Below are 15908 nucleotides of genomic sequence, written 5' to 3' on the forward strand. Positions count from 1 at the left end.
AAATTCACACTGAGTTCGCACAAGGAAGCTAGTTTCATATCAGTTTCCCAGGCAGACAAATCCAGCTAGAGCTGTCAGTGGAATATTCACCATTTTTACGAAGCAGGACATAGCCTCTGTCTAGCACTGTGCAGCAGGCTTTGAAACAAAGACAGTGACACAAGTGGCCACCTCTGGAGTTCCTTGAGAGATAAAGGGAGGTCCCTGGCCTCTTGCTGGCCAGGAAGTTCATTATCTGCCTTTGAAAGAACAGAACGTCTGATGATTTGCTGACACCTTGTCGGGGTAAGCCTCCTGCATGAGCAAAGTCACGATGTGAGACCCTCAGAGCAGTGCTGACCAAAGGGAAATGTGATAATGACCGAAAATAGCTTTATCAGCTGCCTGAGCTCTCCCGCAGGTTTCAGAAACATGCCTTGAGAACAAATTCTAGAAGAGCTTTTTCAAGGGTGGTTGCTGAGAATGTCAAGTCTCACCAACTTTTTTTCCCTAATGAGGGCCTGTTGTTGTTGGTTCAGTTGCTCAGTCGTGTCCCTCTTTGCAACCCCGTGGATTGCAGCACGCCAGGCTGCCCTGTCCTTCACCATCTCCGGAGCTTGCTGAAACTCACGTCCATTAAGTTGGTGATGCCATCCAACCATCTCGTCCTTTGTCATCCCCTTCTCCTTCTGCCCTCAATCCCTCCCAGCATCAGAGTCTTTTCCAATGAGTCAACTCTTTACATGAAGTGGCCAAAGTATTGGAGTTTCAGCTTTAGCATCAGTCCTTCCAATGAACACCCAGGACTGATCTCTTTTAGAATGGACTGGTTGGATCTCCTTGCAGTCCAAGGGACTCTCAAGAGTCTTCTCCAACACCACAGAAGGGGCCTGAGGTGATAGAAAATGACTTGATAAGCAGAAAAGAAATGTACACTTTTAAAATTTTGATTTTAAAACCAAACAAGTTGTTTTCACAAATTGTTAAAACATTCGACATAGGACAACAGATGAGGATTCTCCATACTCTCACACTCCTGCTAGCTTTTTTCCAGAGTTCCTTCCAGGGTTGGCCAACTTATAAAATTCAAGCATTTCTTGAGCCCTTGCTGTATGCTGCTCATAGTCTTCTACATGATAAACCCAGTCTCTACCCACAAGGAGCTCACAGATTGAGAGACAGGGATGCAAAAATAGATGAGGGAAAACAGACACACCTGAGAGTCCAGGTGAGAACCCTGGTCCTTTGGGGCTTTTGAGGCCTTTTGCAGCTTGCCCAAGGAGAGCCAGCTAGTAACTGCAGAACAGAACAGGAAACAAGGGCCATCTTCTGCAGAGCCCCAGCCACAACCCATTCCTGTCTCCTTACCCAAATACCTGGTTGTGCTGCCAAGTCAACCGCTGGGAAAGCAGCCTGTCCCCCATGAGCCTCCTCCTGGAAAACTTGCTTCCACTGTTAGCTGGGAGCCTGTCACCTGTCTGGAGCTGATTCCTTGACACCAGAGTCCCCCCTAGTTCCAACCTGGCACTAAGAGGCAGTGTGGCTTTACAAATGTTGTAATCACTGAAGTTAAATTGCCTTTACCACATTCTCCTTCTGGGACTTTGCTAGTTACTTACCCTCCCTGCCCAGTTGCCAGATTTCTCAAATAACACTAGAGGATACCCAGTTAAGTCAGTTGCAGATAAACAGCAAATAGGCATACAGTATTTGGGACATGCTTATTCTAAAAAATTATTCATTGTTTATCTGCAATTGAAATTTAACTGGCATCCTATATTTTATCTGGTAAATGAATCCTTTGGTCTCAGTTTTCTCATCTGTAAAATGGAGATGGTAGTGGTAATATGCATGGGTGCTAGGTTGCTTCAGTCGTGTCCGACTTTTTGCGACCCTATGGACTATAGCCCGCCAGGCTTCTCTGTCCATGAGATTATCCAGGCAAGATTACTGGAATGGGTTGCCATTCCCTTCTCCAGGGGATCTTTCAGACTCAGGGATTGAACTCTCACGTCTCCTGCATTGGTAGGCTGGTTCTTTACCACTAGTGCCACCTAGGAAGCCCTGGTGGTATTATGCCTACCTCCAAAGGCGGTGCTGAGGACTAAGGGAGCTGGTACACATAAAGAACCTAGGATGTGCCTGGCGGATAGTAAGCATTCAGAATATGCTACTTACCAATTCTGTTTCTGTGGTTCTCAGATCACTGGCTGGCCTCTTTAGTTCAGGAGGTGTGTCTTGGTTTAGTTTTATATTCTAAGCTACTGATCTTGTATACTCCGGCTTGGTGTTAAGGACTCAAAATCTTGAGTTGGGCCTGATTGCAATGGCAACTCCAACACTTACCAGACCTGTGATCTTGGGCAAGTTACTTACCTCTCTGAGCCTCAGTTTTGTTATCTGTAACCTGGAAAGGAAGATAAGGATGAGAGTTTCCTGTACAGTTGTTTTGAGAATGAAACCACACATGCAAACTGCTTAGCAATAATATGTATTCAACAAGTTCTCTCCATCTATTGTTGAGCTGATAACTACCTCCCCACTTAGGACATTTCTGTGCATCTCATTTTTTATACGGCTTGTGATCCCTTGGGTTTATTATTTTCCTTCCCACCAGTGTCTGCCTTTCTGTGGACCCCCTGGGTCACCCTGATGCCTCAGGTCAAAGCAAAGGCCTGCCCTTCAGAAATGTGGGGACAGTAGTGGGTTGGCCTGCTGAAGTTGCTTTAACAGAATACCATAACAACAGACATTTATTTCTCATAGTTCTAGGGGCTGGGAAGTCCAAGTTCATCATGCCAGCAGTTTTTGGTTCCCAGGGAGGGTCTTCTTGCTGGCTTGCAGATAGCTGCCTTCTCTCTGTGGCCTCACATGGCAGAGAGAAAGCTCTGGTCCCTCTTTCTCTTATAAGGGCTCTAGACTCATCATGGGGTTCCCACCCTCATGATCTCATTTAAACTTGATGTCCCAAAGCCTCCCCTCCTAGTGTCATCAGGTTGGAGGTCAGGGTATTAGCATATGAACTGGGGAGCACAGATATCCAGTCCATAACAGTAAGCAATCACTTTGCCCTTTAGCCTGGTGGGTCACAAGCCCCCAGCTGAGATGGCTGGCCAGAATGAGGAACATGCTACAGAGAAAGCCTCATGTCCCCTGAAGAACATGTGATGCTTAGGCTCAGGAAGACTCCTGGAGACAGCCAATTCCAGCCAGCAGGCGACCCACCCTTAGCCCTGCCATAGGCAGACACTCAGTGGACACCGCATGGATCAGGCTGCTCATTTCAGAGAAGGAGTCATCAGGGCACCTCTTGAGAAATCAGCCTGAAGCACCGAGGTTGCCTTATCAGCCCCTCCCTGCACACAGGCCCTTTTCTGTCCTCACTAAATCTTCACTTTCTGGTGAGGACATGGAGGAAACGTTACCAGCTTTGAAGATAATTGAGGGCACTTAGTGAAGGTTTAACTGATTCATTAAATGAATGACTTATAAAATATTTAAGCCATTTAAAGTAATTATAAGCAATTCATTCAGAGAAGCACAATCACCTCCTGAACATGGATAGTTTTACAACTACACTGGAGTATTCAAATGAAAAAATTTAAAGGTTGAAGGTAGGAAATTGTTTACCATGTGTTTAAAAACAGCCGTTTCTGACTCTAGTGTCTTAATTTGTTTTCCTTTCCAGTGAGTATAAACTATGGAAGTAGACACCCCTGAGGTCTACATGGAAGTAAAGTGTGTTTATGGGGACATTGACTACTTTTTCCAAACCTGTCATTGAAGAACATGATCTGCTAATGGATTTTTCATTTATGCTTAAGTCATAATTTACATACAGTAAAATTCTCCTTTTTTGATGTAAAGTTATACACACTTTGATGAACCTAAACAGTTATGTAACAAGGACCACAATCATGATAGAGAACAGCTAGGTCACTCCCCAAAATACTCTTTGTAGTCAAGTTCTCCCTCAACCCCCAACCCCTGGCAAATACTGATCTGTTTTCTGTGCCCGTCACGGTGCCTTTGCGATTCCTATGACTGGAATCATACAGTATGTACCTTTGTGAGTCTGGTTTCTCTCACTTAGCACATGCATTTGAGATTCATCCATGTTACAAGATCAGCAGTTCATTCTTTCCTAATGTTTCATAGTCCACCATCATCTACCCAGTTCATCTATTCACCAGCTGAAAGACATTTGGGTTTCCAATTTGGTGCAACTAAGGATAAAGCTGCTATGAACATTCACATACAGGTTTTAATGTAAATATTAGTTTTCATTTCACTTGAGAGTAAATACTTAGAAGTGGGAGTCCTGGATTGTATATTGAATGTATTTTAACTTTATAAGAACTGCCAAACTCTTCCAAAGTGCCTGCATCATTTTTTCATTCCCACCGACCACATGTGAAAGTTCAAATTGTTTGGTATCCTTGATAGCACTTGGTATAATCAGATTTTTTTTCTTAATCTCAGCCAGTCTGATCAGAGGCATTTTATTGCAGCTTGTTTTAATTTCTGTGGTTCATGTGCTTATTTGTTATTAATGTATCATTCAGGTTGTTTTCTTACTACTGAGTTCTTAGGGTCCTTTAACTATTTAAGATATGTCTTTTATTTGGTATATGACTTATAAATGTTTTCTCAAAGTCTGTGGGTTGTCTTTTCATTCTCCAAACAGTACCTTTTGAGGAGCAAAAGTTCTTAATTTTGGTGATGTCAAATATTTCAATTTTTCTTTCATAAAAATTGCTTTTTGTATCACATCTAGAAATCTTTGCCTAACCTAATATCACAGAGATTTTCTTCTATATTTCCTCCTAGAAGCTTTGTAGTTTTAGGCATTACTTTTAGGTCTATCATCCATTACAAGTTAACTCTAGCATGTGACTCGTGGTCTGAATCAAAGTTCATTTATTTTTATACAAATATCTGATAATTCCAGCATCATTGCCTTTGGGCCCTTGTATAAAATAAATTAATCATCAATATGTGGATCTATTTCTGGACTCTATTCTGTTCCATTGATCTATGTGTTTATGCCTTTACCTTACCACACTATCATGATTACTGTAGCTTTATAGTAAGTCTTAAAATTAAGTAGTGTAAATCTTCAAAATTTGGTCATTTTCAAAATTAACCTGGTTACTCTAGTTCTTTTACTTTTCCATATAAAGAATCAGTTTATCAATTTCTACCCAAAAAATCCTTCTAGGATTTTAAATAAAATTGCAGTGACTCTATAAATCAGTATCAGTTCAGTTCAGTTCAGTCGCTCAGTCGTGTCCGACTCTTTGCGACCCCATGAATCGCAGCATGCCAGGCCTCCCTGTCCATCACTAACTCCCGGAGTTCACCCAGACTCACGTCCAGTGAGTCAGTGATGCCATCCAGCCATCTCATCCTCTGTCGTCCCCTTCTCCTCCTGCCCCCAATCCCGCCCAGCATCAGAGTCTTTTCCAATGAGTCAACTCTTCGCATGAGGTGGCCAAAGTACTGGAGTTTCAGCTTTAGCATCATTCCTTCCAAAGAAACCCCAGGGTTGATCTCCTTCAGAATGGACTGGTTGGATCTCCTTGCAGTCCAAGGGACTCTCAAGAGTCTTCTCAAACACCACAGTTCAAAAGCATCAATTCTTCAGCGCTCAGCCTTCTTCACAGTCCAACTCTCACATCCATACATGACCACAGGAAAAACCATAACCTTGACTAGACAAACCTTTATTGGCAAAGTAATGTCTCTGCTTTTGAATATGCTATCTAGGTTGGTCATAACTTTCCTTCCAAGGAGTAAGCATCTTTTAATTTCATGGCTGCAGTCACCATCTGCAGTGATTTTGGAGTCCAAAAATATAAAATCTGACACTGTTTCCACTGTTTCCCCATCTATTTCCCATGAAGTGATGGGACCAGATGCCATGATCTTCATTTTCTGAATGTTGAGCTTTAAGCCAACTTTTTCACTCTCCACTTTCACTTTCATCAGGAGGCTTTTGAGTTCCTCTTCACTTTCTGCCATAAGGGTGGTGTCATCTGCATATCTGAGGTTATTGATATTTCTCCCGGCAATCTTGATTCCAGTTTGTGTTTCTTCCAGTCCAGCATTTCTCATGATGTACTCTGCATATAAGTTAAATAAGCAGGGTGACAATATACAGCCTTGACGTACTCCTTTTCCTATTTGGAACCAGTCTGTTGTTCCATGTCCAGTTCTAACTGTTGCTTCTTGACCTGCATACAAATTTCTCAAGAGGCAGGTCAAGTGGTCTGGTATTCCCATCTCTTTCAGAATTTTCCACAGTTTATTGTGATCCACACAGTCAAAGGCTTTGGCATAGTCAATAAAGCAGAAATAGATGTTTTTAGGGACAACCTAAAATATTGACTCTTTTAATCCATAACCACAGTGTATCTGGGATTTTTAAATTATTTTTGTCAGTGTTTTATAGATTTCATCTTACAGATTTTGCACAATTCTTGTTGTATTCACACCTGAGTTTTGCCTTTGGTGTTAAGTTTACTTATATACTTTTATTTCAGTTATCAGCAGTTTCGTGTTAGTTTATAGAAATGTAATTGATTTTTGTTTATGTGTCCTGTGTCCTGAGAACTTATAAATTCATGTATTAGTTCTAATGAATTTTTGGAGATTGTTTTGAATTTTCTATGTGGAAAATCTTATTGTCTGAGAATCAAGAAAATTTTCATTTCTTTTCCAATCTGTATCCATTTTGAGTCTTTTTTTCTTACCTTACTGCACTGACCATGTTATGTTCTTTATACCATTGGATTCAGTGGGCATAATATTGTTTAGAATTTTTTAATGTTCAATATTTGTTCTAGATTTTAAAGAATTTACATCTATGGGGGGCTTCCCTGGTGGCTCAGATGGTAAAAGCATCTGCCTACAATGCGGGAGACCTGGGTTCGATCCCTGGGTTGGGAAGATCCCTCAGAGAAGGAAATGGCAACCCACTCCAGTATTCTTGCCTGGAAAATCCCACGGACGGAGGAGCCTGGCAGGCTACAATCCATGGGGTCGCAAAGAGTTGGACATGACTGAGTGACTTCACTTCACTTCATTAGGGACGTTGGTCTGTAGTTTTCTTGTGATGTATTTGTCAGGTTTGGGAATCAGAGTAATGATGCTCTTTGTATAGAATGAACTGGGAAGTGTTCTTTCTTCTTCAACTTTTTAGAAGAGTTTTTTTATAATTGATAAGATTTCTTCCTTAAGTGTGAGGTAATATTCACCTAGAATCCATCAGCGTGGAGTTTTCCTTGTGGGGAGGATTTTAACTTCCAATTAAACTTCTTAAATAGATACAAGGATATTCAGTTTATCTATTTTCACTTAAATGATCTCTGGTGTGTGTGTGTGTGTGTGTGTGTGTGTGTGTGTGTGTGTGTGTTAGTCACTCAGTCGTGTCCGACTCTTTGCAACCCCATGGACTGTAGCCCGCCAGGCTCCTCTGTGCACAGGACTTCCCAAGCAAGAATATTGGAGTGGGTGGCCATTTCCTTCTCCAGGGATTGAACTCAGGTCTCCCAAATTGTAGGAAGATTCTTTACCACCTGAGCCCCCAGGGAAGATCTTTGGTAGTTTGGAACAATGAATTTATTCACCTCATCTACATTGTCAAGTTTTTTGGCATAAAGTCATTCCTAGTATCTGCTTCAGATCAGATCAGATCAAATCAGTCGCTCAATTGTGTCTGACTCTTTGCGACCCCATGAATCGCAGCACACCAGGCCTCCCTGTCCATCACCAACTCCTGGAGTTCACTCAGACTCACACCTATTGAGTCAGTGATGCCATCCAGCCATCTCATCCTCTGTCGTCCCCTTCTCCTCCTGCCCCCAATCCCGCCCAGCATCAGAGTCTTTTCCAATGAGTCAACTCTTCGCATGAGGTGGCCAAAGTACTGGAGTTTCAGCTTCAGCATCATTCCTTCCAAAGAAATCCCAGGGCTGATCTCCTTCAGAATGGACTGGTTGGATCTCCTTGCAGTCCAAGGGACTCTCAAGAGTCTTCTCCAACACCACAGTTCAAAAGCATCAATTCTTCAGCACTCAGCCTTCTTCACAGTCCAACTCTCACATCCATACATGACCACAGGAAAAACCATAACCTTGACTAGACGAACCTTTGTTGGCAAAGTAATGTCTCTGCTTTTGAATATGCTATCTAGGTTGGTCATAACTTTCCTTCCAAGGAGTAAGCTCTGCTTATTATCCTTTTAATGTCTCCAAGATTTGTGGCAATGTCTCCTCTCTCATTCCTGCTATAATCTGATGAAAAATAATTTCTAAATGAAGGCATTAGACTGAGATCATCCTAAAGTTACAGAGTATACCTTTTGATCTTGTGTCCCCAGTGTTAATTGAAATCTAGAATATAGGCTCCATGTGGGCCGGACGCCTGGCCTTCCACCAGCTGCCCAGGGCTGCACTTTCCTCTGAAGCAAGTCTTGGTCCACTTAAATGTCCAGACACTCACTCCTCGCTAAGCTTGTTCACAGCAGACCCTGGCTGAAGCACTATGGACCCTGCCTGGTGCCCTGCCCATACACAACATAACCATCCCCATGCAAAGACCCACTGACTCATCACCTCCCAGCAGCCTAAGAAGCATAAAACCCCTGGGGTTGTAACAGGGATGAGTTAATTAGTTGATTGTAAAGTCAACAGCAAATGTTCAAGAAAGGGCAGAAGGTCTGACAGGTCCTAGTACAGTCCCTGACTACATTGTGATTCCTTCCTCTCCCCTAAGTAACCTTAGATGATGCCTGCACGGTCTTCAATTATTTCTTATCCCTGGCACCTAGCAGATGCTTCATGCATCTTTGCAGAATGCTTGCGTGCAGTTTCAAATGAATATATCTGCTCTTTGATTCCCCAGAGTGCCCGGGAGGAGCAAGGTCCCCCTGCAGTGGCCGGGGCCGTTGTGCTGAAGGCATGGAAGGAAATGGAAGCTGCTTATGCCAGGTAAGTTCAAAACAGTATTCTCCTCCTTCCTGACTCTGCTGTCTCCTTACCTGTTGTCCCTCTGTAAACACACACTGGGTGAAGACTCTAAGAAGCAGCGATGTTAGTGGGGGTGAGTGGGGGAAGCGTATGCATGTTACAGGCTGGGGGACCTTAGAGCAAGTCAGTTAACTGCTCAGCCTTAAGTGAATCCATCTGTAAAATGAATTTAATAATAATACTGAAGCAATTATACTTGTTGAAAAACTGAGATGAGAACAATGCAGGGCTCTAGAAATTGTGTCATTGTTACCCTTCAAAGTCACCACTATTGGCAGACTAGTCTTTGAAGCTGTACTCAGACCCATGGTGAGCGCTTGGTCTGCCAATTGAGGAATTTCTTTGCTATCCCATGAAAGGGACTTTTTGCAAGCTTCAAGCCTTACACTATGGGAATACAAAGAAACCCTCTGAAAAGAATTGAGCTCAACTGTCTTTAGAATTGCAAAACTGAGAATGTATTCATTTCACCCTTGGGTGGATTTAGGATGTGGCCATCAGTGCTGATTCTCTAGTTATACCTTTGAAGCAACTTTCTTCAGAAGAGCTCCAGATTCTTAGCTCCAGACTGATTCAAGGAATGAATGTACAAATTATAACACAAAAAAAGAGCAAAGAAGAAAGAGAGTTTCAGGACAGGCACAGAGGGAAGATCCATTTGAGAAATGAATGCTGACCGGAGAGTCAGAAATCTATGGTCTTCGTGGGTAACACAGATTGCTTGGGTCTAACACCCTCCCCTCTGGTGTCCTGCAGGAAGGATTCAGTGGAACAGCCTGTGAAATCTGCGCTGCTGACAACGTATTTGGGCCCAACTGTTCAGCAGGTATGTCTCACTTTGGTGTCATCAAATGCATTTGTGAAGGTCCAAAGTCGGACATGGTTTATACACCTCAACACCCCGGAAATAAAGTTCCTTGTGGGGGAATGCAGAACAATTCTCCAAACCAAGGCTGCACAGACAAGACAACAAGTTGACAACAAATCTTTTAAAAGGCAGTCTGAAAGGACAGACACTATGTCTGTGGTCGGCACTTGCAGGCAGCCACTCAACAAGAATGCTTCCTGACAAACTTGGGGGTATAGGATTACCTCGCTTTAGGCTCCAGGATCCAACATCCACCAGTTGTTTTCCTGCCCAGCTACTCCCTGAGGTCTTTCTAGACTGTGGTCTCAGCACTGACCTTCTCCCCAGGGGCCTCTATATCCACCACAGGTCCCAACACATTCTAACCTATCCCTTCCTTTCGGGAGTTCACAAACACCTGAGGTCATCAGAGGTTGTTGGTCCCATTTTGCAGATTATGGATTTGTCCCCAACATGGGTTTATCCACTCCCTCATTGTTGGTTCTCCCCAAAGCTGACCCATTCTGCAAACGTTCTCATGTAAGTAGCATATTTGAGAGGGGACCCAGGGAAACACTAAGAAAGTGACATAGAGGAAATAAAGGGTGTGCTGTCAAGCCAGAGACCAGCGTGGATGACTAGAGCTTAATCCCCTGGGGAACTCTGGAGTCTGCAAAGAACACTCACCTTGGAGTTACCTCACATGAGAGGAGAGGGAGCCTTGGGGTGGTGGGCAGAATAATGGAACCCCACTTCCTCGCCACCAAAATGTCCACATTCTAATACCATGGACCTGGGAATCTGTTGCCTTCCATGGCAAGGGGAAATTAACGTAGCAGATGACAGAGGATGAGATGGATGGATGGCATCACCGACTCAATGAACATGAGTATAAGCAAGCTCCAGGAGTTGGTGATGGACAGGGAAGCCTGGCATGCTGCAGTCCATGGGGTTGCAAAGAGTCAGACACGACTGAGCGACTGAACTGAACTGGAATTACAGTTGCTAATCATCTGACTTTACCATGAAGAGATTATCCAGGATTATCCTGGTGGACTCAATGTTATCACAAAGGTCCTTAAATGTGGAGGAGGGAGACAGAGACAGAAGATATAGATATGTACCTTCTGATGTGTGAAAGACTCCAGATGTGATGAGATATAAGAGTGGCAAGATGGGAGAAAGGCTCCATCTTGCTGGCTTTGAAGGTGGAGGGGGCCACGAGCCAGGCAGTGTGGGCAGCATCTCAAAGCTGAAAAAGGCAGGGAAAGAATACTCCCCTCCAGAAAGGAGTGGAACCAGCAACACCTTGATCGATCTTAGTACAACTGCTTTGGGTTTCTGACCTCCCAAACTGTAAGACAGTAAATGTGTGTGGTTTAAGACACTAGGTTTGTGGCAATTTGTTACAACAGCAACAGGAAGCTAACACATGTAGTCATTAGGGCAGAGTCATTCATTTCCCGGCACTTCCAGCCCCCAGTGAAGCAGCCGGTGGAAGAGCCATCCCAGAAAGTGTCCACAGGCTACTGCTGCTGGAGGGGAGCTGAACACATGGACTTTGTGAGGTCTGAGAATGGGAGGCATTGTAGGCATGGTAGGGACAGTGTCTGCCAGAGCCTTAGTCTCCCTTAAAAGGATAGGTCAGGTCACCTTTCTCCAACACCACTTTGGTTTGGCTTTTATGGAAAAATCATATTTGGTAGGTACTGCATTGATTTAAATATTTTTGGCAAAAAAAATACAGACATCCCACCCCTGTAAGTTTGTGCACTCTATAGCAAGTTTCCTTTGTAATAATGAAGCTATTATCTCCCTCTAATCCATGGGGTCCATGGAGGCTGATGCTGTCTTTATCTGCTTCTGTCCTGACCCAGAAGCATGGGTGTTGGGAGGCATGGTGTCGAGGTGATTAGCTTTAGACTCAGACTGGGTTTCAGTCCCAGGGCTGCTGCAAATTGTGGAAACCTTAAGTTTACTGAGCATGCTTTCTGCATCTTCTTCTGTAAAAATAGAAACAACATTGCCTCCTTTAGAATTATCATGAGGATCTAACAAGATAATCGGTGCACAAGTGTTAGCAATTATTATGACTATGATTAATACCTACTCTTTCCTAGTGTTCCCTCCCAATCTTATGTTTTTCTTAACCCATCACTTTATAAAAGAGTATTTCATAAGAGTGTTAGCAAAACCAAATTTAAACCAGATGTTAGCATTCTGAGTGTTTCTTTAACATTATATTGGATTGGCCAAAATTCCTGAATGACCTTTTTGGCCAAACTAATACATTAAAAGACAGTAAAATGTAATCAACCAATTGTTTACCAAGAACATGATAAACAAATTGTCCCTTCTTTGCCACAATACAGTTTAAATCACATATTTTAAATAAATACTGAAATGGGAAGAAAGAAGCCCACACTGCTTACTTAGCAAGAAAGCCAAGTAATTGTTTGTGGATAAAATTTAGAAAAATGAGCTCATGTCACTTCCAGGAAACTGGTGTTGGTTGCTAATGAGCATAGACATACATGGAAATTCCAAACATTTTTTAATTAAAAAAGTGGCCTCTCTTTACACCTCTTTGTGCCATGGGGAAAGGGCAAGTGAAAGGGAGCAAGGTGGTTTGTTGAAAATCCAAATTTTTGAGCCAGAAAATTGGAAACCTAAACTGAGATTTGGGAGATAAGACTCCCAGTTCTTAGTTCCAACAGAACTTTGTAAGATGATGGAATGTCCTGATCTTCATTATCCAACACGGTAGCAAGGCATGTATGCATGCTAAGTTGCTTAGTGAAAGGGAGCAAGGTGGTTTGTTGAAAATCCAAATTTTTGAGCCAGAAAATTGGAAACCTAAACTGAGATTTGGGAGATAAGACTCCCAGTTCTTAGTTCCAACAGAACTTTGTAAGATGATGGAATGTCCTGATCTTCATTATCCAACACGGTAGCAAGGCATGTATGCATGCTAAGTTGCTTCAGTTGTGTCCAACTCTTTGCGACCCCTTGGACTGTAACCCAACAGGCTCCTCTGTCCATGGGATTCTCCAGGCAAGAATACTTGAGTGGGTTGCTGTGCCCTCCTCTAAGGGATCTTCCTGACCCAGGGATTGAACCTGACTCTCTTATATCTCCTGCACTGGCAGGCAGGTTCCTTACCTCTAGCCCCACTTGGGAAGCCCCTTAGCTCATGTTACTCAATTTAAACTTAAATAGCTTCAAGTGGAGGAGAAGGCAATGGCACCCCACTCCAGTACTCTTGCCTGGAAAATCCCATGGACAGAGGAGCCTGGTAGGCTGCAGTCCATGGGGTCGCTAAGAGTTGGACACGAGTGAGTGACTTCAGTTTCATTAGAGAAGGAAATGGCAACCCACTCCAGTGTTCTTGCCTGGAGAATCTCAGGGACAGGAGAGCCAGGTGGGCTGCCGTCTATGGGGTCACACAGAGTCGGACACAACTGAAGCAACTTAGCAGCAGCAGCAGCCTCAAGGGGCTAGTGGCTCCCATATTGGATAGTGTAGCTCTAGACCATAGTGGCCAAGGGAGCAGGCTTCAAGTCACGCAGGCCTGAGTTTGAAACTAAGCCCAGTTGCTATGGGATTTGAGGCAAGCTATTGAACCTCTCTATGCCCTCCTCATCTATAAAACAGGAATAATAATACCTGCCTCATGGGATTAACTTTTAGAAAAGCTCTTAGCAGCATGTCATGAGCACTTGGTGAAAGCAAGTATTGGTATTAAGTGAGGACAAGAGCAGTTCTACAGTAAGGAGAGCATTCATTCACCTGTGACTGCAGGATGGCTCAGTGATGCTGACCATTTCCCATTGGCAAGAACTGGGGGAACCTGCGAACCTTTTTAGCCAAGCATCCACTGGGTGCCAGTGTTGTTCCACCCACTGAGGCACTGGCCATTGGCGGTGGCGATTCTGCCTGTAAGTAGGACAGCTATGAGTTGCAGTTTTATTTTTAACACTGACTTTAACCTGCTGCCGGAGCATTCTCGTACCTGATTCTTGATGTGCTCAGAGGTAATTTCAAGCTGCATTTATCAAGGGTATTCATCTCAACCACCAAGGCCCTCACCTGCTCAGTGCCTCACCCCAGGTTAAGGCAGAATACAAAGCCCCCTCTCTCTCACATGATCCCAGATCTGTCCCACAGTCATGCCTTGTTAATAATAGCTGAATGCCTGCTGGGCACCAGGCAGTGCACAAAGCTTGACACACAGAATCTCTTTGGAACAGCTCTGCAAGCTGGGTTCCTTGAGTTATGAATGAAGAAGCAGCGAGGTTGCTCAAGGTCCTGCAGCTACTTTAGGAATAGAGGCAGGGTTTGACCCCAGGTGTCTTACTCCAGAACCTGGGCACCCAACCACTGCACCATTCAGCCCCTGGCACACATCCACCTTGCGTTAGACCCCTTACAGGCGATGGGCATCCAAAGAGGGGGAAGAATAGCTCCCCACCCCCAAGGATCTGGAAATGTGGGTGATGCTTCTGAGCCAGTGCGCACCACACATGCAGGATGCTACAGGAACACAAGAGGGCAGCCTACTCTGCCAAGGGGCGTGGCACAGGGGGCTTTGTGCCCTGTCCCTCTGACCCCAATGGTCATGGCTTTGGCTGCTTTAGGGTCCCATACCCCAAGGTTCACATGTCTCTACAGATTTGCTGTAGCTGGTTTCACAAATGCCCAGGGCTCTTTCAGTGACATTTGGGAATCCCTCTGCCACTCATATCTCCTTCCCAAGGACACTTTCTGGGCAGTGACTGGCAGCAATGGGTGTCAGAAGCTCCTGAAAGCTACTGTGCCAGGTCAGTTAATCCAGTATAGAGATCGTGCCAGAGGCCAGGACACGGGGTGCCTGAAAGGGAAGCTTAGGGAGGAGGACAGCCCTTTGTAGTTAGCACTGAGGTTGAGAGCAGGGGCTGAGTCACATTCGACTCCCCTCTCCTGCCCTTGCACCCCATCCACTGGGTACATGACAACGTTTAGCACGTGCGGCATCACTGTATCTTTGAGAGTCTGGCCGTGCCACTGCACTGTGAGCAGCTTGAATCCAGATGTTGTGAATGACTTATTTGCATACCCAGTGCCTAACCCAGTGCCTGCCACTCAGTTGGAACTGGGTAGATATTTTTTTAATTGAACTAATTTACATCTTTGCTACCAAGTCCATAGAACACTCCCACGTCAACCCAGTTATCTCCACGACCAATTCGACTTCCCTCTGGAACTCTGTTCAGAAGGCTACAGCCAGAGGTTGACATCAAAGTGCTTTGCTAATATGGAAACCATGATAAATTGATTTTTGAAGGGAAGATGATAATTGCAAATCCATTTAATTCTTCAATCATTTGAATAAGTTCTGGAGCTAATTGTCTCCCATTTTGTATATGTAGCATGGGGTTAATTGTCGTGTCTCCCTGGGTGCTGTGAGCGTCAGATGAGATCATGCCTATAAAGCATGTGACAAAGTGCCTGAAGGAGAGGGAGGGCTTGATAAAGGGTCAGGCAGGGCCAGTGCTAGGCCAAGGTGATGAGGAACATGTCTTAGGTGCAAAATTTAAGGAGGCATCAAAAACTCAGTAATTGAGAGAAATCGTTTTTTAAGATTAGGGTGGCTGTGACAAACTGTGGCACACCGGGTGATTTAAAGACATGAATGTATTGTCTCAGTTCTGGAAGCGAGAAGCCCACAATCTGCATGTAAGCAGGGCCAGGCTCCTTTGGAAGCCTCTAGGAGAGAGTCCTTCCTGTCTCTTCCAGCTTCTGGAAGCCCTAGGCACTTCTGGGTTTGTGGGCACATCACTGCAGTCAGCGCCGCGGTCTTCACTCGATCATCTTCTTGCTGTCTGTGTTCTTGCCTCCTCTTATAAATCATATTGGACTGAAGCCACTCCACTCCAGCAGGACCTCATCTTAGCTACTTATATCTACAGTAATAACTCTACTTCTAAATAAGGTCTCGTTCTGAGGTCCTCGGAGTTAGGACTTTGGAGGGGATGAAATTCAACCCATGACAATGATATTTTTAAATTATC

At 44.2% G+C, this 15908-nt stretch overlaps 1 protein-coding gene across 2 annotated transcripts in view; it reads left to right on the forward strand.

Annotated features, from left to right (window-relative positions):
- The window catches only part of STAB2 (stabilin 2), a 172172-nt gene that overhangs the window by 12199 nt on the left and 144065 nt on the right, over window positions 1-15908 (forward strand). For both annotated transcript variants that reach the window (XM_059886141.1, NM_001206679.2), the window contains exons 4-5: window positions 8887-8972; window positions 9768-9837. In XM_059886141.1, the coding sequence (XP_059742124.1) occupies window positions 8887-8972; window positions 9768-9837 (156 nt within the window). The remainder of the gene's footprint in view (window positions 1-8886; window positions 8973-9767; window positions 9838-15908) is intronic.

The sequence above is a fragment of the Bos taurus genome, chromosome 5 (assembly GCF_002263795.3).
Source record: "Bos taurus isolate L1 Dominette 01449 registration number 42190680 breed Hereford chromosome 5, ARS-UCD2.0, whole genome shotgun sequence".
NCBI lineage: Eukaryota > Metazoa > Chordata > Mammalia > Artiodactyla > Bovidae > Bos > Bos taurus.